Genomic DNA, 27,726 nt, shown 5'->3' with positions numbered 1-27,726 from the left:
CCCCAGTCCTGGACTGACTCATCACTAATCTTCACTATCATCACACCTGTCCCTTCTCCCAGGAGAGGAAATTGTCTAGAGGCAAAATCCAAAAGGGATCCACTCACGGCGCTTCAAGGCTGTGTCATCCACCTTGACTGGCTTTCACTTGGCCAGCACTGCACTGCCTCGGAAGGGCCACTCGAAAGTCATCCCAAATTTTCAACAGGCTTCCTGTTCTCCATTCTCTGGGACTCACTCTCTCTTCTACACTGACACCCCCTTATAACCCAAGTCCCAAAGAAGGAAGTTATTCTCATGCCCTGGGCTTTGGGATGCTGATTCCAGAGATGATACTGCCCAATGCCCCTCCATCCACACTTACAGCTTCCCTGTTGCCCTGATCCAGTCCCTACTACTAAAGGTCCAGAGAAACCCCAAATTAACCTCCTTTTGGCTTCACTTTTTAATTTATTACCAAATTATTATGCCAACAAGTATCTGTAACAGAGAAAAAATATGATACAAAATTCCAGACCCCAAAGAAAACCACATTTTATTTCTCCATCATCCACTTTCAACATACATCCATATGTGCACATATTTTTACATGGCTGGAATAATAGTAAATCTTCTATTTGATGCCCCTTTTTGCCATATTATAAACATTTTCAACATGGCAATAAAACCTTTATAATGGTTCGCAGTGGATGAATTAGAAGCATCCTAAATGAACAACCATGGAGGTAGTGGTGGGGTGATAACATAAACATAATAACTCAGTATTTTTGCTTCAACAACTAAAGCAACAAACCACATCTGTTAGAAGCAGCCCTTTCCATCTTAGCACAAGATTGTTTCAGTCTTTTTTTTTTTTTTTTTTTTTTTTGAGATGGAGTCTCGCTCTGTCACCCAGGCTGGAGTGCAGTGGTGCGATCTTAGCTCACTGCAACCTCCACCTCCCAGGTTCAAGCAATTCTCCTGCCTCAGCTTCCCAAGTAGCTGGGATTACAGGCACACATCACTATGCCCAGCTAATTTTGGGTATTTTTGGTAGAGATGGGGTTTCACCATGCTGGCCAGGCTGGTCTTGAACTCCTCGGCCTCCCAAAGTGCTGGGATTACAGGCGTGAGCCACCACGTCTGGCCTGCTTGTTTCAGTCTTAAGAGGAACGACTTCATTGTTCATTCACAGGTAATTTATTCACCTAGTTTGCCCTCCTGCAACGAGTCCTCAGCATTATTGCAGGAGTAAAATGCAGACATACATTCAAACAGGAAAATCTCACATTCTGTGGTGTGTGCAGTAGAGCACTGTGTGGACTCTCTCATTGTACACCTTTGTTGATACAGAAAACACAGTAAGAGCCCCTGCCAAAGCCTCTCTTTCTGATTACACTTAAAAAGGTTGATTCAGGCCGGACAGTGTCTCACGCCTGTAATCTCAACACTTTGGGAGGCCGAGGTGGGTGGATCATGAGGTCAGGAGTTCAAGACCAGCTTGGCCAAAATAGTGAAACTGTCTCTACTAAAAATACAAAAAATTAGCCAGGCGTGGTGGCAGGCACCTGTAATCCTAGCTACTTGGGAGGCTGAGGCAGGAGAACTGCTTGAACCTGGGAGACAGAGGTTGCTGTGAGTGGAGATCGTGCCACTGCACAGTGAGACTCTGTCTGGGAAAAAAAAAAAAAGTTGACTCAGTGTTTGCTTATGTACAAGGTGGAAACTGCCTACTACAGGGCTCTTCATTCCAATCATGTTCTGAATGCATTCACAGGCTCTCTCTGTGGGAAGTGTCACCCCCATGTTTGCACGTTTCATTCCAGTGTGTGTGCTGTCATGTTTGGTACAGACTGAATCATCCCCAAAGACTTTTCTGCCCTCATCCTAAGTTGTCTCCCGAGTTCCCCAATGAGCAGACTTAACAGTGTGGCTCAGCAATGTCTCACATTCATCAATTCACTGGATAGCTTAAAGGATTCTTTTCTACTGACCAGAGAGGAGTCAGATCTAAGACACGCCTCCTCAACACAGGAGTGAGAGCGGACTGGGAGACTCATGTGGCCCCCAACCATTAGGTTTCCATGGGGTGCTCTCCCAGGTGTGCTCTTTGATGTCGAACAAGGGATGAGCTCTTTTGGAACGTTTTTCCACACTGAGGACACTGGCTGGGACCCTCCCTGCTATGGAGTCTCTGATGTACTGCCAGGTGAGAGTTCTGCTTGAAGGACTTCCCACATTCTGGACACTGATATGGGGTCTCCTTAGTGTGAATTCTCTGGTGCTTGGTCAGACAGGAGCTGTCCCTGAAGGCTTTGCCACATTGATTACACTCATAGGGCTTCTCACCAGTATGAGTCCTCTGGTGCCTAATGAGGCCAGCGATATTCCTGAAAAGTTTCTGACACTGGTTGCAGCCATAGGGCTTCTCACCAGTATGAATCCTCTGGTGCCTGATGAGGTATGCACTCTCAATGAAAGTCTTGCCACATTCTTTACATTCATAGGGTTTCTCCCCAGAATGGATCTTTTGATGCACAATGAGGTGAGAGTTTCTGTTGAAGGATTTCCCACACTCTGCACACTCAAAGGGCTTTTCTCCAGTGTGAGTCCTCTCATGCTGGGTGAGGTATGAGCCATCCCGGAAAGCCTTTCCACATTTGCTACACTCATAGGGCTTCTCACCGGTGTGGATTCTGAGATGCACTGTAAGGTGGGAGATGTCAGTGAAGGGTTTCCCGCACTCGTTACATCTATATGGTTTTTCCCCTGTATGAGTTCTTTGGTGCAAAATTAAGGATGAATTTCGGTTGAAGGTTTTTCCACACTCCAGGCATTCATAAGGTTTCTCGCCTGTGTGAATTCTCTGGTGCTGCGTCAGAGCTGACCCATCACTGAAAGCTTTCCCACATTTACTGCATTCGTAGGGCTTCTCTCCTGTGTGGATCCTTTGATGCACAATCAGGTTGTAGTTCTTGGAGAAGGACTTTCCACACTCATTACAAGTATAAGGCTTCTCTCCGGTGTGAGTTCGGTGATGCAAAACAAGAGAAGAGTTCCGTTTGAAGCATTTGCCACATTCAGTACATCTATATTGTTTCTCGCCAGGGAGATTTCTCTGGTTTTCATTAAGTGATGAGCTCAGGGTAAAGATGTCCTCAAAATTCTTACCTTCATACAGTTTCTTGCCTCTTTTCATTATTTTTTGATGACCAAGAGAGGTAAAATGATTAAAAGACTTAACACTTTCAGGGTATTTGTAGGGCTTCTCTCTCACTGGATTTCTTCCATGAATAACTTCCATGGAATGGTTGAAGGCTTTTCCACAGGCATCGCTGTCACCAGTTCTCTTACCCGCATAACTTTTAGGATAGCTGGGTAAGGCGGGGTCACAATCCAGACCACTAACATTTGAGTCAGGTGCATGGAAACCATTTGTTGCCAGAACTCTCTGAGATGGTGGAAGGTCTGAGCTTGCAATCAACTGCTCCCCAAAACCAGGATATTCACAAATTGCTTCCTGAGTCCCTGGTTTCTCCAGAGTTAAAGCTGATTGCCTCAAGTGTCCCTCCTGGTTCTCACAGTCCCAACCATCACCTAAACTGGACAAGCAGGGAACTTCCCTTCTGAATCTTTCCATTTCTACATCACAGGGTACTTCTCTCTCAGGAAAATTCCGAGTTGTCATTTTCAATCTCATATCCCAAACTGCAAAAAGAAGAAAAATGCAGACTTAGGTATATGAAGCTTTATCTGTAAGAGAAACAGATAATGATGATGGGCTAGGTGTGAAGATGTGTATTTTTTCTACTTGTTTTCTCTTTTAAATTCAAATTTATACAAGGAAGAGGTAAAATCATAGCCAAGGAATGGAACCAAGAACAGATTCAAAAAGAGCCATGTAGCATTTTCATCTTCCTAGAGAGCAGGCAGGAGGAATGGTCCTCGGGATAAATCATCACCAAAAGGATTAGTTTGAGATGTGAGATCAGAGGCCAAACATCCCTGCTCCCCCTAGAATTCCATCCCAGCCACTGCATTCTTGTCCCTGTCATGCACTGCCCATCAGTACACATTGCCAAAGCTCTGACTTCACAATGAGCTTACAACAGCACTGAAGGAGCAGTTCTCACCCCAGCTCTGTCATCAAGGTTCTGCATTCATGATAGGACAAAGCACAGGACTGGTGACCTAAAAGTTCTGGGTCTAAGTCTTAGAACTGTCAATGACCTGGCGGGGCACAGTGGTTCACACCTGTAATTCCAGCACTTTGGGAAGCAGAGGCGGGTTGATCATTTGAAGTCAGGAGTTCAAGACCAGCCTGACCAACATGGTGAAACACCGTCTCTACTAAAAATACAAAAAAATCAGCCAGGCATGGTGGCACATGCCTGTAGTCCCAGCTACTCTGGAGGCTGAGGCAGGAGAATGACTTCAACCCAGTAGGCAGAGGTTGCAGTGAGCTGATATCGCACCACTGCACTCCAGCCTGGGCGGCAGAGTGAGACTCCATCTCAAAAAACAAAACAAAACAAAACAAAAACTGTCAAAGACTGCCCTGCATGGTTGGTATAAAAACTGGATCATGTCGGCTGGGCACGGTGGTCATGCCTGTAATCCCAGCACTTTGAGAGGCCAAGGTGGGCAGATCACAAGGTCAGGAGATCGAGACCATTCTGGCTAACATGGTGAAACCCCGTCTCTACTAAAAAAATACAAACAATTAGCCAGGCGTGGTGGCAGGCGCCTGTATTCCCAGCTACTCGGGAGGCTGAGGCAGGAGAATGGCGTGAACCCGGGACGCGGAGCTTGCAGTGAGCCGAGATCGTGCCACTGCACTCCAGCCTGGGCAACAGAGCAAGACTCTGTCTCAAAAAAAAAAACAAAAAAAACTGGATCATGTACGAAGCAGTCTCCAAGGCTAGGGGATGAAGGGCATTCTGTAAATAGCTGCAAGTGTCTTCATACATATCAATCTTCCTGTCACCATCCTTGTCCACTCAGACTTCACAACATTAAGACAACTGGTGGTCCCTTCATTCGTTCATTCAGTGGGATTGGGTCTCACTCTGTCATCCAGGCTAAAGTGCAGTGGTGTGACCTTGGTTCACTGAAGCCTCAATCTCAAAAACTTCAAGCAATTATCCCACCTCGGCCTCCCAAAATGCTGCAAATACAGGAATGAGCCACTGTGCCCAGCCTTCTTTCTATTTTTTAAGGTAAAATGAAAATAGACCCTTGCCTCAGAATACATACATACATATATGTCTACATTCTAGGCAATTTAAATATATATACATGTATATGTGTATATATATGTGTGTGTGTGTGTGCGTGTATTCAAATTTCAGAAGGATACAGGCTGCAACATAAAAGTCAAAGTTTAAATAATGTAGTATGCCTTCATAAGTGTGGCAGACTTTGATCCAACAAAACTTAACCAAAAAAACCATATGGCCAAGCATTGGGTGTCATGCCTGTGATCCCAGCACTCTGAGAGGCTGCAGTGGGAGTTATCACTTGAGCCCACACAGAAGGCTGAGGCTGCAATGAGCTGTAATTGTGCCACTGCATTCCAGATTGGGCAAAAGAGACAATGTCTTACAAACAAAAAACAAAAAATAAAAAACAGACAAGGATTAACAAGTCTGATATCGGCATTCAAATTTTCCATCCAATAAAAGACACAATAAGAGACAAAATGCAAGTGGCAGATAGAGAGAAAATGAGACTTAAAAGCACAAAGAATTACTGCCCAAGAGCTATAGAGGATTCTTACAGAACAGCACATAAAAAGAAAAAAAATGGGCAAAGTAATCAAAGATGCACTTCGTGAAGGGAAAAGAGAAACGTCCTGAAAACATTGGCTGGGCGTGGTGGCTCACGCCTGTAATCCCAGCACTTTGGGAGGCTGAGGTGGGTGGACCACAAGGTCAGGAGATCGAGACCATCCTGGCTGACATGGTGAAACCCTGTCTCTATTAAAAATACAAAAAATTAGCCAGGCATGGTGGCGGGCGCCTGTAGTCTTGGGAGGCTGAGGCAGGAGAATGGCGTGAACCTGGGAGGCAGAGTTTGCAGTGAGCCGAGATTGCCCCACTGCACTCCAGCCTGGGCGACAGGGCGAGACTCCATCTCAAAAAACAAACAAATAAACAATCAAATAACAACAAAAAAACACAGAGCAAAGCCAGCTAGGTTTGTAGGAAGAAAACAGCAAATCTAAGCATAGTGGGAAATTTTATTTATATGTTTTTTGAGGTTTTTTTCCTGATCAAATAGCTCAGATTATATTTAAATTTTAAAAAACGTTTTAATGTAATTGTTTAATTTTTATAATGGGGGTCTCAGTATGTTGCCCAAACTCCAGAGCACAAGCGATCCTCCTGCCTCAGCTTCATGAGTAGCTGGGACTATAGGCACATGCCACTGCAACCAGCCATAGTGGGAGGTTTTATTTTATTTATTTAATTTTTTTTTTTTTGAGACGGAGTCTCACTCTTGTCGCCGAGGCTACAGTGCAGTGGCACGATCTCAGCTCACTGCAACCTCTACCTCCCGGGTTCAAGCAATTCTCCTGCCTCAGCCTCCCGAGGAGATGGGTTACAGGTGCCCACCACTATGCCCAGCTGATTTTTGTATTTTTAGTAGAGACGGGTTTCACCACATTGACCAGGCTGGTCTCGAACGCTTGGCCTCAGGTGATCCGCCTGCCTCAGCCCCGCAAAGTGCTGGGATTATAGGCATGAGCCACTGCGCCCGGCAGGTGGGAGGTTTTAATGAACCTCTTTTAGAAATGAAAACACAGAAGAATGGAAAAGAGTTATGCAGGACAGAATGTAGTTAGCCAATCTGATCACACAGCTGGATGAAAATCTACATACAAATTAGAATAAAATGCTTTCTTTCTAAGCACAAGTGGAACATTTGCTAACACTGACCAGGTCAAAGAAAAAGTTCAAAAAAGCCCAGACTACAGCCTCTTGACTTCCAGGCAGCAAGTTAAAAGCCAGTAACAGAAAGAAAACCAAATACAATAAAACAGCGAGTAAAGCAAACCCCTATTTATTTGGAAAAATAAAAACTTGTTTCTCAGTAATTGACAGATCAAAGAGAAAACTTGACAGAAATTACAAAACACCTAGAACAGGTCAGGCACAGTGGCTCATGCCTTGTAATCCCAGTACTTTGGGGGGCAGAGGCAGGTGGATCACGAGGTCAGGAGTTCAAGACCAGCCTAGCCAATATAGTGAAACCCTGTATCTACTAAAAATACAAAAATTAGCCAGGCATGGTGGTACGTGCCTGTAGTCCCAGCTACTCGGGAGGCTAAGGCAGGAGAATCGCTTGAACCTGGGAGGCAGAGGTTGCAGTCAGCTGAGATCATGCCACTGACGCCAGTCTGGGTGACAGAGCGAGACTACACCTCAAAAAAAAAAAAAAAAGAAAAAAAAGTAAAGGAAAACACCTACAACTACACAATGATAAAAACAGCACATCTCAAAACATGTGGCAAATGAGAATGCAGAATGCAGCTAACAGTTCCTAGACTGAAAATGCTGGTCTTTAATGCCTATATTTTAAAAAGAAGGCTAGGTCAGGCATGGTGGCTCACACCTGTAATCCTAGAACTTTTAGAGGCTAAGGCAGGGATATCACTTGAAGCCAGGAGTTTGAAACCAGCCTGATTATCATAGTAAGACTGTGCCTCTATGAAAGAAAAAAAAAGCTGGGTGTGGTGGTGTCATTCGCCTTTAGTCCCAGGTAGTTGGGAAGCTGAGGCAGGAATAGCACTTGAGCCCAGAGGTTCAGGAGTTCAAGGCTGCAGTAAGTCATGATCGTATCACTGCACTCCAGCCTGGGTGACAGAGTAAGAAAGACTGTCTCAAAAAAAAAAAAAAAAAAAAAAGAAAGAAAAAAAGAAAGGACTAAAGATGAAGTTATTATGGGTCCTGAAGCTGCAGATGGCAGCAAGTCAACAGCCATGGTGGTCTCCCAGGCTGCCCACAGATTTTCTTGGGCCATCGCTGATGGGTTCTATGTATCATTGAAATGAATAGCAAGAACACATTCTGGGATGTGGGTAATGCATGGTGCCCTCAGAATGGTCTTGTTCGCTTCACTATATGACTGATGGTCCAACAATAAACAACCTACTGCTTGTAAACTCACTGGACAAGCCATAAACTCAAAGTGAAAGACACTCCAGAACAATATGTACCTTATTCCACCACTAGAAAGAAGATTCACGAGTAAGTCCCACCTTCAACACCTTGTAAGTACAGATAATAAAAACAGTTTAAACATTTAAAAAATGGGACTTTTTATGTAGTTGTACCTTTAGGGCTCACCATTAACTTGATTATTACTGACTAGAAGAAAAGAAGACTGAAGACGAGTGATCTCACTGTTCAATTTACAACTTATGGGAAAGAACTATGGACTAACCCAATGGGAGGTAGAAGGAAAGTGTTAATAAAAATCACAGCAGAGGCCGGGCGCGGCGGCTCACGCCTATAATCCCAGCACTGTGGGAGGCCGAGGCGGGTGGATCACCTGAGGTCAGGCATTCGAGACCAGCCTGATCAACAAGGTGACACCTCGTCTCTACTAAAAACATAAAAATTAGCCAGGCATGGTGGCAGGTGCCTGTAGTGCCAGCTACTCGGGAGGCTGAGACAGGAGAATCACTTGAACCCAGGAGGCGGAGGTTGCAGTGAGCCGAGATCGCGCCACTGCACTCTAGCCTGGGTGACAGAGCAAGACTGTCTCGGGGGAAAAAAAAAATCACAGCAGAAATTATGGAAATTAAAAAAAAAGAAACCAGTTGAGAAAATGAAGAAAACCAAGTCTGTCATTTGAAAAGACAAATGAAAGAGACCATTAAAAAACAGCAAGAAAAAGGCCAGATATGGTGGCTCATACCTGTAATCCCAACACTTTGGGAGGCTAAGGCAGGTGGACTGCTGGAGGTCAGGAGTTTGAGACCACCCTGGGTAACATAGCAAGACCCCATCTCTACAAAAAAAAAAAAAAAAAAAAAAGCCAGCCATGCTGGTATGCACCTGTGGTCCCAGCTACTTGGGAAGCTGAGTGAGGTGGGACGATCACTTGAGCCTGGGGGTCAGAGGTTGCAGTGAACGGAGAGAGCGCCACTTCACTCCAGCCTAGCTGACAGAGCAAGACCCTGTCTCAATAAATAAATAAAATTTTTTAAAAAGCAAAAATGAACACATAAGTGATACTAATTGTCAGACAAGGGTTTAACTAACAGTGTAAGGTTAACAAAATGGCAAAGTTGGATTTATCCTAGGAATGTAAGGACTAGGAAACATTGGAACATCTATTAATACAATTCCCCATATTATCAGATTAAAGTAGAAGACAGCTCCCTTACACCTTATCCCAATACATTCAGAAAGTAATATGAGAAAATCTCACCAAGACTCATGATCAAAATACTCTCAGATTCAAGTAATAGATCCTTTATCTCAATAAACTCAAAAAGTACTTTAAGGAAACCTCAGACTCCTAAGGAAAATTCTTAACAATTACAGTCATAGGGAATTAATGTGAACATCACACCTTAAAACATCAGAAAAAAGGAAACATCAGAATCATTTACTTTCAAGTCCAGGCCAAGGCCTTAGACACTTGCTATGTGCACAGCATTCAGCAGTGATGTCGAATCACTGGGGCCAGCCAGTGATCACCTTGGGCCAGCCAGCAGGAGGACCATGCTCCCAGCTGTCAGCCCTGGATGCTGCAAGGACCTCTCCTGTGGAAAGGGCTCCTGAAGCTGCCCTGCCGCATGACATATTTCCTGTTCTGAACCTTCTGGATAGACTGGGACCTGGCACGGTCTGTGGCCATCCTGTGAAAACAAGGGACTTGAAAGCACCTCCCTGCAGGTTTGTGAAGGGAGGATGCACATGTACAGTTAAAAGAAATAAAATAGGCCGGGTGCGGTGGCTCACGCCTGTAATCCCAGCACTTTGGGAGGCTGAGGCAGGCTGATCACATGAGGCCAGGAGTTTGAGAACAGCCTGGCAGACATGGCAAAACCCCATCTCCAGTAAATATACAAAAATTAGCTGGGCATGGTGGTGCACGTCTGTAATCCCAGCTACTCGGGAGGCTGAGGCACAACAATCGCTCCACCTAGGAGGCGGAGGAGACAGAGCAAGGCTGTCTCAAATTTTTTTAAAAAGTAAAAAAGAAAATAAAAGATGAGATAAATCAGACATATACAGGGTGATATCATTTATGGAATTTTTTCAGACACACAAAATATTCTCTTAGAAAGAAAAATATAACGATACCTTGGCAAGACACCAACCAAGGCTGTGATTACGTCTCTCCTGGGGGTAGGGAGGCTAACTCGCCTTGAGGAACAAAAGGAATGTCCATTTCATCTATAACAGATACTTCCTTTGTTGAAATAAAACTTAAACATCACCAAGAAAGTGAAAACACAACACACCAAATGGGAGAAAATATTTATATTATGTATATCTAGAATATAAAAAACTCTTACAATTCAATAATAAAAAGACAAAAACCCAATTTTTAGAAATGGGCAAAGGATCTTGTCTTAGTCTGGGCTGCTACAACAAATAGACTGGGTGGCTTAAACAACAGAAATCTATTTCTCACAGTTCTGGAGGCTAGGAAATCCAAAATCAGTGTGTCACCATGCTTGGTTCTGGTGAGGGTCCTCTTCCTGGTTTGCAGATGGCCACCTTCTCAGTGTGCCTTCACAGGGCACAACAGGAAGCAGGAGCTCCTGAGAGCTCTCCTGTCTCCTCTTGTAAGAGCACTGATTTCACTCGAAAAGGTTCTACCCTCGTGACCTAATTACCTCCCACGGGCCTCATCTCCAAATACCATCACAGTGGGGATAAGGCATCAATATATGAATTTTGAGTGGACACAACATTCACCCCATAGGAGTTCTGAATAGATATTTCCCCAAAGAAGTCATACAAATGGCCAATGAGCACATGAAATGATGATCAATATCATTAGGTATTAGGGAAATGCTGATCAAAACCACAGTGAGATACCACTTTACACTCACCAGTATGTTCAATATTTAAAAACAAACAAAAACAGTAACAAGTATTGGCAAGGATATGGAAAAACTAGAACCTTCTCACTGCCGGTGCAAATGTAAAACAGTGTAGCTACGGCAGGGAGCGGTGGCTCACACTTGTAATCCCAGCACTTTGGGAGGCCGAGGCGGGCGGATCACGAGGTCAGGAGATCGAGACCACAGTGAAACCCCGTCTCTACTAAAAATACAAAAAAAATTAGCCGGGCGTGGTGGCGGGCGCCTGTAGTCCCAGCTACTCGGAGAGGCTGAGGCAGGAGAATGGCGTGAACCCAGGAGGCGGAGCTTGCAGTGAGCCAAGATCGCGCCACTGCACTCCAGCCTGGGTGACAGAGCGAGACTCTGTCTCAAAAAAAAAAAACAAAAAAAACAGTGTAGCTACTTTGGAAACCAGTCTGATGATTCTCAAAAAGGAAAATATGGAGTTGTCATATGATCCAGCTATTCCACTGCTATGGTTTGGATACGGTTTGCTTGTCCACACCAAATCTCATGCTGAACTTTAATCCCTACCGTGGTGGTGCTGGGGCATGCAGCCTATCAGGAGGGGTTTGGGTCATGGAGGTGGAACCCACATGAATGGCCTGGTGCTGTTCTCATGGTAGTGAGTTCTCACTCTCGAGACTGGATCGGTTCTGGGGGAAATGAATTAGTGCCCCCAGAATTGTATTGATTCTTTACATAGACTTAGGGCTTTAGAATTTAAAGAATTATATGGATATTTAATATTACCAGTAAATTTAGAGTGCACTGCAAAACAGATTATAAACCGTGCACATTACAAAAAAATTTACTCAAAATGGATCAGCCTAAACATAAAAGCTAAAACTCTAAAACTCTTTTTTTTTTGAGACAGAGTCTTGCTCTGTTGCCGAGGCTGGAGTGCAGTGGCATGATCTCGGTTCTCTGCAAGCTCTGCCTCCTGGGTTCACACCATTCTCCTGCCTCAGCCTCCAGAGTAGCTGGCACTACAGGCACCCGCCACCACGCCCGGCTGATTTTTTGTATATTTTTTAGTGGAGACGGGGTTTCACCATGTTGGCCAGGATGGTCTCGATCTCCTGACCTCGTGATCTGCCTGCCTCGGCCTCCCAAAGTGCTGGGATTACAGGCGTGAGCCACCACGCCCAGCCCTTTTTTTCTTTCTTAAGAGACAGGGTCTCACTCTCTTGTCCAGCCTAGACTGCAAGGTGCAATCAAGGCTCAACACAGCCTCAATCTCCTGGGCTCAAGTCATCTTCCCACCTCAGCTTCCTGAGTAGCTGGGACCACAGGTGCACACCATCACACATAATTTTTTTTTTTTTTTTGAGACAGAATCTCACTGTCTCAGGCTGGAGTACAGTGGCATGATCTCAGCTCACTGCAACCTCCACCTCCTGCGCTCAAGCGATTCTCTTGCCTCGGCCTCCTAAGTGGCACATGCCCCCATGCCCGGCTAATTTTTGTATTTTTAGTAGACAGGGTTTCACCATGTTGGCCACGCTGGTTCCAAACTCCTAACCTCAAGGGATCTGCATGCCTCAGCCTCCCAAAGTGCTGGGATTACAGATGTGAGCCACCACACCCACCCTAAATTTTTCTTTTATTTTGGTAGAGATGAGGTCTCACTATATGGGCCAGGCTGGTCTTGAACTCCTGGGCTCAAGCAATCCTCCCACCTCAGCCTTCCAAAGTGCTGGGATTACAGTTGTGAGCCACCACGCCTGGCTTAACACTCTTTTTTTTTTTCTGAGACAGAGTCTTGCTGTGTTGCCCAGACTGAAGTGCAGTGGAGTGATCCCAGCTCACTGCAACCTCCTCCTCCCGGGTTCAAGTGGTTCTCCTGACTCAGCCTCCCGAGTAGCTGGGATTACAGGCATGCGCCACCATGCCTGGCTAATTTTTGTATTTTCAGTAGAGACGGGGTTTCTCCATATTGGTGAGGCTAGTCTTGAACTCCTGACCTAAGGTGATCAACTCTTGGCCAGGCGCAGTGGCTCATACCTGTAATCCCAGCACTTTGGGTGGCTGAGGCAGGTGGATCACTTGAGCTCAGGAATTCGAGACCAGCCTGGGTAACATGGTGAAACCCCATCTCTACTAAAAATACAAAAACTAGCCAGGCATGGTGGCATGCACCTGTAGTCCCAGCTACTTGGAAGGCTGAGGCAGGAGGATCACTTGAGCCCAGCAGGCAGAGGTTGCAGTAAGCTGAGATCATGCCACTGCATTCCAGCCTGGGCAACAGAGTGAGATCCTGTCTCAAAAAAAAAAAAAAAAAAACAACTTTTGTGCTTCCAAGAATATCACTAAGAAAGTTAAAGGCAACCCACAGAATGGGAGAAAATATTTGCCAAATCACATATAGGATAAGGGACTAGTATCCAGAATATAAGTGTCACAATTCAATAATTAAAAAAAACTCAGGCCAGGTGTGGTGGCTCCTGTCTGTAATCCGAGCACTTACGGAAGCCGAGGCGGGCAGATCACCCGAGGTCGGGAGTTCAAGACCAGCTTGATCAACATGGAGAAACCCTGTGTCTACTAAAAATACAAAATGAGCCAGGGGTGGTGGCACATGCCTGTAATCCCAGCTACTCGGGAGGCTGAGGCAGGAGAATCACTTGAACCAGGGAGGCAGAGGTTGCAGTGAGCCAAGATTGTGCCACTACACTCCAGCCTGGGCAACAAGAGTTAAACTCTGTCTCAAAAAAAAAAAAAGGGCCGGGCACAGTGGCTCACGCCTGTAATCCCAGCACTTTGGGAAGCCAAGGCGGGCAGATCACGAGGTCAGGAGATCAAGACCATCCTGGCTAACACGGTGAAACTCATCTCTACTAAAATTACAAAAAATTAGCCAGGCATGGTGGCATGCGCCTGTAGTCCCAGCTACTCAGAAGACTGAGGCAGGAGAATTGCTTGAACCCCAGAGGCGGAGGTTGCAGTGAGCAAAGATCGTGCCACTGCACTCCAGCCTGGGCGACAGAGGGAGACTCAAAAAAAAAAAAACAAAAAACAAAAAACAAAAAAACAAACAACAAAAAAAACCACAAAACTCATTTAATAAATGGACAAAAGGTCTGAATAGACAATATTCAATAAGCAAAAATGCTCAATATCATTAACTATTGGAGAAATTAAAATCTTTTTTTTTTTTTTTTTTTGAGACAGGGCCTTGCTCTGTCTCCTAGGCTGGAGTGCAGTGGCGCGATCTCGGCTCACTGCAACCTCCACCTCTAGGGTTCAAGTGATCCTCCTGTCTCAGCCTCCTGAGTAGCTAGGACTACAGGCATGTGCCACCACACCTGGCTAATTTTTGTATTTTTTGGTAGAGATGGGATTTTACCATGTTGCCCAGGCTGATCTTGAACTCCTGGGCTCAAGCCATTCCCCTGCCTTGGCCTCCCAAAGTGCTTGGATTACAGGCATGAGCCACTACATCTGGCCAAAATATAAATCTAAACCACAAAAAGATACAACTTCACACCCACTAGGATGGCTATAATCACTTCTTCTCCTAGATAGCTATCCCAAAAGAAATGAAAATGTGTATTCTTGGCTGAGTGCAGTGGCTCATGCCTGTAATCCCGGAACTTTGGGAGGCCAAGGCAGGCAGATTGCTTGAGCCCAGGAGTTCGAGACCAGCCTGGGCAACATGGCGAACCCTCCTCTACACAAAAAATACAAAAATTAGCCAGGCATGGTGATGCACACCTGTAGTCCCGGCTACTCAGGAGGCTGAGGTGGGAGGATCGCTTGAGCCAGAAGCAAAGGCTGCAGTGAGCTGTGGTCGTGCCACTGCACTCCAGCTTGTGTGACAAAGCGAGACTCTGTCTCAAAAAAAAAAAAAAAAAAAAAAAAAAAAAAAAAGTGTTAACAACTCGGTGTCCATCAACGGATGAATGGATAAGCAAAATGTGTTCTCTCTACACAATGGAATATTCTTTTTTTTTTTTTTTTTTTGGAGACACAGTCTCACTCTGTCACATAGGCTGGAGTGCAGCGTGAGCCGCCACGTCTGGCAACAATGGAATATTCTTCATCCATAAAATGAACAAAGTAAAGACACATGCTGGCCAGGTACGGTGGTTCAAGCCTGTAATCCCAGCAGTTTCGGAAGCCGAGGTGAGTGGATCATTTGAGGTCAGGGGTTCGAGACCAGCCTGACCAACATGGTGAAACTCCATCTCTATTAAAAAAATACAAAAAAATTAGCCGGGTGTAGACCGGGCGAGGTGATTGAAGCCTGTAATTCCAGCACTTTGGGAGGCCGAGAAGGGTGTATAACCTGAGGTTGGGAGTTTGAGACCAGCCTGACCAACATGGAGAAACCCCGTCTCTACTAAAAATACAAAATTAGCCAGGTGTGGTGGCACATGCCTATAATCCCAGCTACTCAGGAGGCTGAGGCAGGAGAATCGCTTGAACCCAGGAGGTGGAGGTTGCGATGAGCCGAGATCGTGCCATTGTACTCCAGCCTGGGCAACAAGAGCGAACCTCCGTCTCAAAAAAAAACCAAAAAACAAATTAGCTGGGTGTGGTGGCCCTTGCCTGTAATCCTAGCTACTGAGGGGGCTGAGGCAGGAGAATTGCTTGAACCTGGGAAGCAGAGTTTGCAGTGAGCCCAGACTGCACCACTGTACTCCAGCTCAGGTGACAGAGCAAGACTCCATCTCAAAAATAAAATAAAATAAAATAAATAAAATAAAGACCCATGCTATAACATGAAACATTTTCCTAAGTCTAACAAGCCACACACAAAAGACCACATATTGTAGGCTATTTATATGAAATGTCCATAATAGGCAAATCTATAAGACAGAAAGTAGATTAGTGATTACCTAGGGCTGGGAAAGATGGGGGAGTGACTGCTAAATGGTATGGGTTTTCCTTTTCAGGGGTGATGAAAACATTCCAAGATTGACTGTAGCAATGGATATACAAGCTAGTTAATATAATAAAAAACAGTGAATTGTACACTTAAAAGGGTAAATTGTATGCTATATGAATTATATCTCAATAAAGCTGTTTTAAAGAGTAAGTATGTGTTGAGTCTGTAAGGGTCAGAACCACTGGTCTAGACCCCATCTGCCACATTTCGGGTATTTTGGGACTTTATAAAGGAAATAACAGTCCTTGCAGGGATGTGCTGAGCTCGTGTAGACTTCCATTCCCTGGTACTCACCTCTGAAAAGCAGAGGGATCCACTCAGGCCAGGTGCGTGGATACTTGACGTCGACGGTTGCTGGACATCAGCCATTTGCGCCCATCCACACAGCTCCAGCCATCTCTGTGGGACACCCATAATAATGTTTACTTTACTTGTTCACAACTCATTAACAAAAATAAATCATTTACCAACTTTAATCCCATCCTGATAAAGTCAGCCATGTGATTACAAGTGTGATAAAGAGTCTGACTCCATTTTGGATGGCTGTGACAGCTTTCAAGCCCCCACCCCTTTCGCCTTCTCCCTCTCATCTGGGCAAGCTAACAAGAAAGTCTGGGTGTTTCCTCCTTGGTGCCAGCAGGAAGTTCAAACTATGCAAGCCCCAACCCCAACCCCACTATCTAATCACAATGAAAGCCCATCCACAGCCGGGTGCACTGGCTTACACCTGTAACACCAGCACTTTGGGAGGTCGAGGCAGGAGGATCACTTGAGCCTAGGAGTTCAAGGCCAGCTTGGACAATGTAGTGAAATGGCTTTAGCCAGGAGTGACAGTGCATACCTGAAGTCCCAGCTACTTGGGAGCCCAGGAGCTCAAGGCTGCAGTGAGCTGTGATAGTGCCACTGCACTCCAGCCTGGGTGAGACAGCAAGTCCTTGTATCAAAAAAAAGAAAACAAAAATTAACAAAAATTATATAGTATCTTTGTGGTGAAAACTTGAAAAAGTTTACTCAAGACCTGAAAGGGCATTGGAGTAAGTGAGGAGCTAGACCAGGTACACAGACGAAAGGGCCAAGTACTGAAACCAGGGCAACTCTCCCTAGACCTGTAAAAGCAATGCTTTCCAAGCAAATCTCTGGAATAACTTTACTGACGCATGACAAAATTCACATTGAAGAAGACAGCTTCCTGAAATATCCATGACAACTCCTTAAAAAACAAAAAGAAGAGAGGAAAGAGAGCTGGGAGTAGTTGTTTTGCTAAAGTCAAGGCTTCTCCTTAAAGTTCCAGTAAGCAAGCAACCCAGCGAAGGTACAGGAAGGACAGAGCCCCAAACAGACTTGGAGACATTTAATACTTTAAAAGGTGGTAAAGGTGGCCTCACACATTAGCAAGAGTAAGTATACCTCTTGCTGTCTTTTCAGATGGAAAAATAATTACAATTCCAAATTCACTCACGCTCACACACAGGCTTATGAGACCTACATAGTATGTGAGAAAAAATTTTTTTGAATGATTAGAAATAATAGAACTAGGCTGGGCGCAGTGGCTCACGCTTATAATCCCAGGACTTTGGGAGGCCGAGGCAGGTGGATCACCCGAGGTCAGGAGTTCAAGACCAGCCTGGCCAACATAGTGAAACCCTGTCTCTACTAAAAATACAAAAATTAGCCGGGCGTGGTGGCAGGCACCCATAATCTCAGCTACTCGGGAGGCTGAAGGAGGAGAATTGCTGGAACCCGGGAGGCGGAGGTTGCAGTGAGCCGAGATTGCGCCATTGCACTCCAGCCCGGGCAACAACAGCGAGACTCAGTCTCAATAAATAAATAAGTAAAGAACTACAAGAATATCTTTGAGTTATCAGAGTAGAAAAAATTTTTGTTGTTGTTGTTGTTATTTTGTTTTTGTTTTTTTCAGATGGAGTCTCGCTCTGTCGCCCAGGCTGGAGTGCAGTGGCGTGATCTCGACTCACTGCAACCTCCGCCTCCTGGGGATTCTCTTGCCTCAGCCTCCCAAGTAGCCAGGACTACAGGTACTTGCCACCACATGCAGCTAATTTTATATCTCTATCTATCTATCTATCTATCTATCATCTATCTATCTATATATTTTTTTTTCTGAGACGGAGTCTCGCTCTGTAGCTGGGCTGGAGTGCAGTGGCGCGATCTCGGCTCATTGCAACCTCCACTTCCTGGGTTCAAGCGACTCTCGTGCCTCATCCTCCTGAGTAGTTGGGATTACAGGCACACGTCACCACACTCGGCTGTTTATATTTTTAATAGAGATGGGGTTTCATCAAGTTGGCCAGGCTGATCTCGAACTCCTGACCTCAGGTGATCTGCCTGCCTCGACCTCCCAAAATGCTGGGATTACAGGCATGAGCCATGGCGCCCAGAAAAGAATTTTTTTTTTTTTTTAAAGAGACAGAGTCGTGCTTTGATGCTCAGGCTTGAATGCAGTAGTATGATCATGGCTCACTGCAATCTTGAATGCCTGGGCTCAGGAGCCGTGACCAGAGTATGCCATCACACCTGGCTAATTTTTTTTCTTTTTTTTTCTGATACGGAGTCTTGCTCTGGAGTCAGGCTGGAGTGCAGTGGTGCGATCTCGGCTCACTGCAAGCTCCGCCTCCCGGGTTCACACCATTCTCCTGCCTCAGCCTCCCGAGTAGCTGGGACTACAGATGCCCACCACCACGCCTGGCTAATTTTTTGTATTTTTAGTAGAGACGGGGTTTCACCGTGTTGGTCAGGATGGTCTCGATCTCCTGACCTCGTGATCTGCCCACCTCAGCCTCCCAAAGTGCTGGGATTACAGGCATGAGCCACTGCGCCTGGCCATTTTTTTTTTTTTTTAATGTTTTGTAGAGATTGGGTCTCACTATGTTGCCCAGGCTGGTTTCAAACTCCTGAGCTCAAGTGATCCTCCAGCCTCAAACTCCCAAAGTGCTGGGATTAAGGCGTGAGCCACTGCATCAAGCCAAAAAAAAATTTCTTTTTTCTTCCTTTTTTTTTTTTTTTTTGGAGACAGTGCCTCACTCTGTCACCCAGGCTGGAGTGTAGTGGCATGATCTCAGCTCACTGCAACCTCTGCTTTCCTGGGTTTAAGTGATTCTCCTGCCTCAGCTGCCCGAGTAGCTTGGATGACATGTGCCCGCCACCACACCCAGCTAATTTTTATATTTTTAGTAGAGACTGGGTTTCACCATCTCGGCCAGGCTGGTGTTGAACTCCTGACCTCAAGTGATCCGCCCGCCTCAGCTTCCCAAGGTGCTGGGATTATAGGCGTGAGCCACTGCTCCAAGCCAAAGAATTTCTTAACTCACAAAAGGCACAAAACATAAAGAAAAAGATTTGAAACATCTTGCTATATCAAAATGAGTAATACACCATGAACATAAGATTAAAAGAACATTCAAAGCACCATCTCTAGAGTGGCTTATCAATTACAGAGGGGAAAAAGTAGAGGATCCCGGCAGAGAGCACTTTAATCACATGACAAAACTCTGATCACCGCCAGCCTCTCATGCTTCCTGACACGACACACCAAAAAGAACGTGATGTCACTTAGACAACGCCCAGCCCAAGATGAGAGTCTGAATTTAATATTGGGAATATTAAATGAACATCAAGTGACAAATCTACACAACCACCAGCTGGGTCTTTTAAAAATGTATCAATTTCATGAAAAAAAAAAAAAGAAAGGAGAGTGCCATTCAAGGTTGAGGGAGATGAAAATAATATGACAAGTCAATGTAACACAGGATCCTGGATTGGATCCTGGATCAAAACAAATACCCAAAAACCATACAAACGATATCAGCTACATACAAACTATACCAGACAAGAATTCTGTATCAATAATAAAGTATCTGGGGCCTGGCGCAGTGGTTCACGCCTGTAATCCCAGCACTGTGGGAGGCCAAGGTAGGCAGATCACTTGAGGTCAGGAGTTCAAGACCAGCCTGGTCAACATGGTGGAACCCCCGTCTCTACTAAAAATACAAATATTAGCTGGGCATAGTGGCACACGCCTGTAATTCCAGCTACTTAGGAGGCTGAGGCAGGAAAATCACTTGAGCCTGGGAGGTAGAGGTTGCAGTGAGCCGAGATCACTCTACTGCACTCTACCCTGGGTGACGGAGTAAGGTTCCATCTTTAAAAAAAAAAAAAGTATACTTGGGTGTGATAATAACACTAGTTTTGTTCAAGAATGTTCTTTTTGGCTGGGTGTGGTGGCTCACACCTGTAATCCCACCACTTTGGGAGGCCAAGGCAGGAGGACTGCTTAAGACCAAGAGTTCAAGAACAGTCTGGGCAACATAGTGAGACCTCATCTCTATAAAAAATACAAAATTAAAAAATAAGAACGTTACTTTTCTCACAAGATCTTGGCTGAAGTATTTCAGTGAGGTATGATATCTACAACATACTTTCAGTAACTCAGCCAAAAAAACTAAGTGTATGTAAATATGTCTGTACCATACCTGCCTCTGCAACACCTGTGTGTACAAGTGTGTGTGTAAAATATAAAAAGAAAACCCTACGTCAAGAGGCGTTTGAACCAAAGCAAACCTCCATCTTAAATGGGGACTGGGTAAAATAAGGCTGAGACGTACTGGGCTGCATTTCCAGACAGTTAAGGCATTCTAGGTCACAGGATAAGACAGGAGATTGGCAGAAGATACAGGTCATAAAGACCTTGTTGATAAAACAAGCTTGCAGTAAAGAAGGTGGCTAAAACCCACCAAAACCAAGATGGCGACAAGAGTGACCTCTGGTCCTGCTCCCACTAGCACCATGACAGTTTACAAATGTCATGGTAACACCAGGAAGTTACCCTATATGGCCTAAAAATGGTAGGCATGAATAATCCACCCCTTGTTTAACATAGAATCAAGAAATGACCATAAAAATGGGCAACCAGCAGTTCTTGGGGCTGCTTTATCTATGGAGTAGCCATTCTTTTATTCCTTTACTTTCTTAATAAACTTGCTTTCACTTTATTGTATGGACTCGCCCTGAATTTTCTTTCCCAAGATATAAGAACCCTCTGTTGGAGTATAGCTCGGGACCCCCTTTCTGGTAACACCTATGCATGTGTTTGAGGCAGGGAGAAAAGAAAGATAAAGCTAATGTGGCAAAAAGTGTTAATAATTTTAGAATCTGGATGGTTTTACGAGTGTTAAACTATTCCTGCAACTTTAATGCAAATGTGGAACTTTTCAAAATGAAAAGTTGGGTGAAGAGAGAGGTAAACAAGCAGTAGAATGGAGGAAAGTCACTTGCTGTGGGAAAAAAGAAAAAACAGACAAAAGCTGGGTATTCAAAACGTACTTTAACAAGCCCAAGTTCCTACAGCCAAATTTTTTTACTTGGCAAAAAATAAGGGACCTTTTCAGGCTGATGGTAATTTTAATAAAGGTTTAGGTTGCATTTGTCAAAACTCATCAAAGGTACAGGGGATATCTGTGCATTTCACTGAAAGTCAATTTTGGCTCAAAAAATTTAAAAAAGCACTATTGAACTCTAATTCATGGTAAGCATAGTGAGGTGTTTGAGGGAGAAGAGTTGTGTTATCTGCAACTTACTTTGAAATGTTTCTAAAAATAGGTGGATTAATGGATGGCTGAAAGGATGGACAGAAGGAAAGATAAGGGATACAGTAAGTTCAGCAGATGTTAACCGGGTCGTTCACTGCACAAGTCTTTGAGCTTCTCTATCTAAACCAACATTTTATGTCATAAAATATTGAGACTGGAAGAGTGCACAAAGGAAACATGCCACTAAACCAGGGAAAAAGACAGCGAAATGGTCACTAAATAGGTGCAAAAATGCGGCCCTCACTGAGAATTGCAGAAAAACATGATTTTGCAAATATCAAATGGAAAAACACACAGGTGATCTAACACCTCGGAGACTCAAGCGGAAGCGGCTCGGCCCACTGGCTCACGGCCGCCAATTCAGCCGGAGGCCCACTCTAGCCTATCTGCCCCTCCCACCTGCCAGAAAAGCGGTAGACTCGGGGGTTACCCCAGGAGACGGACCAGGACACCCAGCAGGCGCAGCAAAACGGTCTCCATGGGAGGGCGGGCTAGAGATGCGAGCGCGGAACTCACGGGTGACGCTAAGGAAAGAGCGGGGGCGTCCAGACCAGCCCTCAGAGGAGTGACCCCAATCGCCACGGAGCGTCCCCACCCGCCAGGACAACTACGCCCCTGGCCAGACCCTCGCCCTAGCGGGCCCGACATGCCCACTACCCGCGTGAAACCCACCCGCGGACGCACCCCTCGCCTCCCCACAAGGACCCGGCGGGTCTCCACCCGCCAAACCGTCCCTACGCGGAAAACGGAGGCAGCGCAGGGCTCAGGGATGCGTCGGCACTTACGGTTGGCGGCCGGCGGCAGCCATGTTCCGGGCGATTGCGCTTGCGCGGCTGCCGGGACCAGGATGTGCGCGTGCGCGGAGTCCCCGAGCTTCCCCCGCCCAACGCTGGGGCGGCCGCGGGTACCGACCGGGTTATTCATTACCCAGGCGTGGACTTGCCTCGGGGCGGACGCGCAGGCGTTTACTTTCTCCTATGGCCTCCTCTGATTTTAACCCGATGCTATCATTATTTTGTTATAGAGTCTTCCTTTTATTTACTGCATAATTTCCTAAAATATTTCTTTATCTATAATCTTGTTTTTTTGAGATAATGTTAAAATTCAGAATAAGTACACTCATTATTCATTGGCAATATAATTATTTACTGGGTGCGTGGCTCACGCCTGTAATCCCAGCATTTTGGGAGGCCTAATTTGTTAAAATGACTAGATCTAAGAAATGTAAACAAAACCAGTAACTTTCCTCTGTAGTAACAATAGCTGGTTGAAAATGAAAACTACACATTGTTTTCATTCTTTCAGTGGTTCTCTTAAACTTTAGCATGAGAAAATTGGAAGCCTAAATACTTACTGACAGGGAAGAGAGAAACTGTGGTATGTGCAACGGAGCAATAGGGGGTGGTTAAAACAAACGGACTGGGCTTACCTAAGGTCAGGAGTTCGAGACCAGCCTGGCCAACATGGTGACACCCCGTCCCCACTAAAAATACAAAAATTAGCCAGGCGTCGTGACAGGCGCCTGTAATCCCAGCTCCTTGGGAGGCTGAGGCAAGAGAATCACCTGAACCCGGGAGGCAGAGGTTGCAGTGAGCTGAGATCGTACCATCACACTCCAGCCTGGGGGACAAGAGCGAGACTTTGTCTCGGAAAAAAAAAAAAAAGGACTAACTTATATATAAGATGGACAGTTCTCCAAAAACAGAGTTCAAAAAGTAAACTGTGCACTTATCCACATGATACAACTTACCTGGAAATAAAAGACACAAAATCTATGTTATACAGAGATTGATACATAAGTAGTAAAGTAACAATAACATGGACCAGATAGATTGTCCAACCTCAAGAAAGTGGCAACTGAGGGGAAAGACTTGGGGAAGAGACAAAGGAGACCTCAGTTATACCTGTGATGCTTGATATGAAAAAACAAATCAAAACCTGAAAATCTGACTACATGTTAACACAGGTAAAATCTCGATGATACATGGGTATCATCTTTATTATTTATAGATTATTCTATTACTCTCCAAACCTCTCCGCAGGTTGAAATACTTCACAATTTTGAAACGAAAATTGGAAAAAAAATTCTAATCCATAATAGTGATTAAATTGTCACTCACAATAGTGATGCTAGGAGCAACTTGGAAATCAATTAGCAAAAGCAATAAAAGATCTTCATGAAGAAAATACAAAAACCTCATTAACAGACCTAAAGTTAAGTTCAGAACACACTGACATTATTCCTGAATGGAAAGTATTTTTTTTTTAATTTCTCCATGAAGGCCTATATATTTTTTTTTAAGTATTAAAATATCAGACCAGGCACAGTGGCTCACACCTGTAATCCCAACTCTTTGGGAGGCTGGGTTGGGGGGATCACCTGAGGTCAGGAGTTCAAGATGAGCCTGGCCAACATGGTGAAACCCCATCTCTAAAAATATGAACATTGGCTGGGCACGGTGGCTCACGCCTGCAATCCTAGCACACGGTCTCAAAAAAAAAAAGATCTTCACAAAACTACTAAACGAAATTATAGCAATTCCAATTCAAAGACTCCCCCAGCCCCCAGCTCACAGAATAAAACAACTTAAAGATCATATGGAGAAAAGTCCAACAGTATCTGGTTAAAAGAATAGTCGGAGGCCAGACGCGGTGGCTCACAACTGTAATCCCAGCACTTTGGGAGGCCGAGGCAGGTGGATCACTTGAGGTCATGAATTCAAGACCAGCCTGGCGAACATTGTGAAACCCGTCTCTACTAAAGATACAAAAATTAGCCGGGGGTGGTGGCGGGTGCCTCTAATCCTAGCTACTCAGGAGGCTGAGGCAGGAGAATTGCCTGAATCCAGGAGGCGGAGGTTGCAGTGAGCTGAGATCGTGCCACTGCACTCCAGCCTGGGCGACAGAACTATACTCTTGTCTCAAAAAAAAAAAAAAAAAAATTCAGGCACCCTTTATTAGATACTAAAATGTACCATATTAAGCAGATGGGCTCAAATAGGCACTAAAACAGACACAAATATCAGAAGAATAGAAGAGTATGGAAGAAGAGATGAGTAAAAGTAATAATCTAGTAATATAGTTAACAATAAAGCATAACATCATTAATAATATCAAGAGTGTTTTTTCCATTCAGTGGCAAAGAGAAATCCTTAGTGCTAAGTACAGTGCTGGCACAAGTGTATATTCTTTATTGTATTTTTTGAGACTGAGTCTCACTGTCCCCCAGGCTGGAGTGCAGTGACGATCTCAGCTCACTGCAACCTCCACCTTTCCCAGGTTCAAGTGATTCTCCTGCCTCGGCCTCCAGAGTAGCTGGGATTACAGGCGCACACCACCACACCCAGCTAATTTTTGTATTTTTAGTAGAGACAGGGTTTCATCTTGTTGGCCAGGCTGGTCTCAAACTCCTGACCTCAGGTGATCCACCAACCTCAGCCTCCCAAAGTGCTGGGATGACAGGCGTGAGCCACTGCACCCGGCCACAAGTGTATATTCTTGTAGGTCACATGTAGGCAATCTTTTTCTGTGAAAAGCCCAATAATAAACATTTTCAGCTTTGCAGACCAGAAGGTCTCTGCCATGACTACTCAACTCTTCCAGGTAGCAGCGTAGATAATACTAAACAAACAAGTGTGACTGCATTCCAATAAAACTTTACAGAAACAGAAGGCCCACTGAGGCCATGGTTTGCTAGTCCCTGTTCAGGAATTATCTGTTTGTTCTTGGGGTAGGAGATTTTCTACATCAAGATAAGCATCCCAGAAGTCATTTACAAAATGGCACTTTTTTTTCTCTTAGAAATGGGGTCTTGCTTTGCTGTCCAGGATGTAGTCCAGTGGCATGATCATAGCTCACTGCAGCCTTGACCTCTTGGGCTCAAGCAATCCTCCCATCTCGACCTCCCCAGTTGCTGGGACTACAAGTGTACACCACCATGCCTGGCTAATTTTTTTAGTACAGATGGGGTCTCACTATTTTACCTAGGCTGCTCTCAAACTCCAGGGCTCAAGTAATCCTCAGCCTCCCAAAGTGCTGGGGTTACAGGCATGACCCACCCTGCCTGGCCAACATATGTGTTTTTTTTTTTTTTGAGACAGTCTTGCTCTATCGCCCAGGCTAGGGTGCAGTGGTGTGATCTCAGCTCACTGCAGCCTCCAACCTCTGCAACGCCGGTTCAGGCGATTCTCCTGTCTCAGCCTCCCAAGTAGCAGGGATTACAGGCACGTGCCACCACGCGCGGCTAATTTTTGTATTTTTAGTAGAGACAGGGTTTCACCATGTTGGCCAGGCTGGTCTACAACCCCTGAGCTCAGCAATCAGCCCACTTGGGCCACCCAAAGTGCTGGGGTTACAGGCGTCAGCCACAGCTGTAGCTTCTTTAATGGGGCACTCAAGGCCTTTTGCTGCTGGCTCAACATCCCTTTCAGGCCTTCACTGACCTATGCCACACGGCACTTGCGCCCAGGGATAAAGAGCCGGATCAGCTTCTGCTCACCCCAGTCCTCTTGCCAGAAAGGCCCTCTGGCCTTTGTCCAGTTGCTGGACGCTGCCTCTTCTTTCTGGTTGGTCTCCTCCTCCAGGAGGCATTCGCGAACGCTCCAGTGGAGCCACACGGTCCATGCCTCTTCCACTTATTTCCCCAGGGCTCACATTCCACAACTACTAAATCAACACCGACAGACTCATAAGCAGCCCATTCCTCGTCTTTTTTTTCCTCCTGAGCTCGGGAACGTCTGCCGGGGGTGAGGAGGACTCGCAGACCACCCCCGCCCCAGGCGGAGGTGGGAGGCTGTCACCTGGCCAGGTGTCCGGAGAACGGCTCGGGCGGCTGACACCGCAGTCCGCGAGAGGCGAGGAGGATCCTTGGACTGTGGGCAGGATCGCAGGCAGCGGAGGCCCTGCCCAGAAGGCGGGATCTGGGGACGATCCCCATTCCTGCCAGCCGCAGACGCGGAGCCCACAGGAGTCCCCGCAGCCCTAGCCCGTGCACCCACGGCGGAGCCGAGGCCGCGACTCCGGGCCTGTTGGCCGGAATCCGCAGCCGTGTCCCGGGCCGCCCCGGTCGCGGCCACCCCTGAGAGCCCCCGGCCCCGCTCTATCCCGCAGTGGCTTGGGGAGTGCGGGTCATCACGCCCACCCGCCAAGGCGGACGCCGGACCCTCCGCTGCGCATGAGTGCCCACTGCGGCGCCGTCGCTGCGCATGCGTGTGCTTGCACCGTCTACATCTCCCAGAAAACCCCGCGGCGCGGCGCTCCACCGCTTCCTCCCTCAGGTTGCGTTAGTCGCGACGATGGCGCCCCCCAGCGGCAGCAGGGAGGCTGTGGGGGTCCTGGGCGTTGCGGTGTGCAGGTGTTCTGGGCGGATGCCTGGCGCCGACCTTGAAGGGACCTGAACGTGAGAGGGAAAAACGCCCGTGATGCCAAGGCTTGGGCAGCGGACAGCCAAAATCCTGAAACCCCGCGGTGCTCCCTGTGATTCACTTTCCAGACGCCCCTCAGTGCCCCGACGCTGGCCCGGAGGGCGGTCGCTATCTTGAGACTGAAGCCCACTTTCGGATCCTGGGCGTTCTTGCCAGGTTTTTAATTAATACAGAGAAAACCAGTGGCTTAGTGACAGTTCGTTTTGAAACTCCCTGAGGAGGGCCGGGCGCAGTGGCTCACGCCTGTAATCCTAGCACTTTGGGAGGCCGAGGTGGGGGGATCTCCTGAGGTCAGGAGTTCAAGACTAGCCTGGCCAACATGATGAAAACCCGTCTCTACTAAAAATACAAAAAATTAGCCGGGCGTGGTGGCGGGCACCTGTAATCCCAGCTACTCAGGAAGGCTGAGGCAAGAGAATCGCTTGAACCCAGGAGGCGGAGGTTGCGGTGAGCCGAGATGGTGCCATTGCACTCCAGCCTGGGCAACAAGAGCAAAACTCAGTCTGGAAAGAAAGGGAGAAGGAGGAAGGGAGGAAGGAAAGAAGGAAGAAAGAAAAGAGAAAGAAAGAGTTTCTGAGGAGCAAGCAATTCCTTCAGCCAAAGAGGTAAGAACTGCAAAATAGATAAATATTGCATTTACCTTACCCCAACATTTTATTAAGAACATTTTCAAACAGGCAGAAAATTTGAAACGATTGTTTGGACCTGGCGCAGTGGCTCACGCCTGTACTTTCT

At 46.1% G+C, this 27,726-nt stretch overlaps 1 protein-coding gene across 3 annotated transcripts; it reads right to left on the bottom strand.

Annotated features, from left to right (window-relative positions):
* Window positions 1-1,594: 1,594 nt before the first annotated feature.
* ZNF329 (zinc finger protein 329) lies at window positions 1,595-26,755 on the bottom strand. 3 transcript variants are annotated; one of them, XM_030819465.1, is made up of 4 exons: window positions 26,368-26,755; window positions 16,807-16,899; window positions 16,260-16,364; window positions 1,595-3,687 (listed from the first exon to the last, which is right to left on the bottom strand). In XM_030819465.1, the coding sequence occupies exon 4, from the start codon at window positions 3,677-3,679 to the stop codon at window positions 2,054-2,056; it is 1,626 nt and encodes a 541-aa protein (XP_030675325.1). In that variant the 5' UTR covers window positions 3,680-3,687; window positions 16,260-16,364; window positions 16,807-16,899; window positions 26,368-26,755; the 3' UTR covers window positions 1,595-2,053. The 3 variants fall into 3 exon arrangements, with proteins under 3 accessions (XP_030675325.1, XP_030675324.1, XP_030675326.1); XM_030819464.1 differs by lacking the exon at window positions 16,807-16,899 and having other exon boundaries at window positions 26,067-26,755; XM_030819466.1 differs by lacking the exon at window positions 16,807-16,899.
* Between the last annotated feature and the right edge of the window lie 971 nt (window positions 26,756-27,726).

Source organism: Nomascus leucogenys, chromosome 10 (genome assembly GCF_006542625.1).
Source record: "Nomascus leucogenys isolate Asia chromosome 10, Asia_NLE_v1, whole genome shotgun sequence".
Lineage (NCBI taxonomy): Eukaryota > Metazoa > Chordata > Mammalia > Primates > Hylobatidae > Nomascus > Nomascus leucogenys.
Note: the sequence above shows the minus strand (reverse complement) of the source record. Positions and strands in the feature narration are given on the sequence as shown.

Bases quoted from the DNA above. Each gene is read 5' to 3' on its own strand.
- ZNF329 (XM_030819464.1), bottom strand. From the start codon at position 3,679: ATGAGATTGAAAATGACAACTCGGAATTTTCCTGAGAGAGAAGTACCC.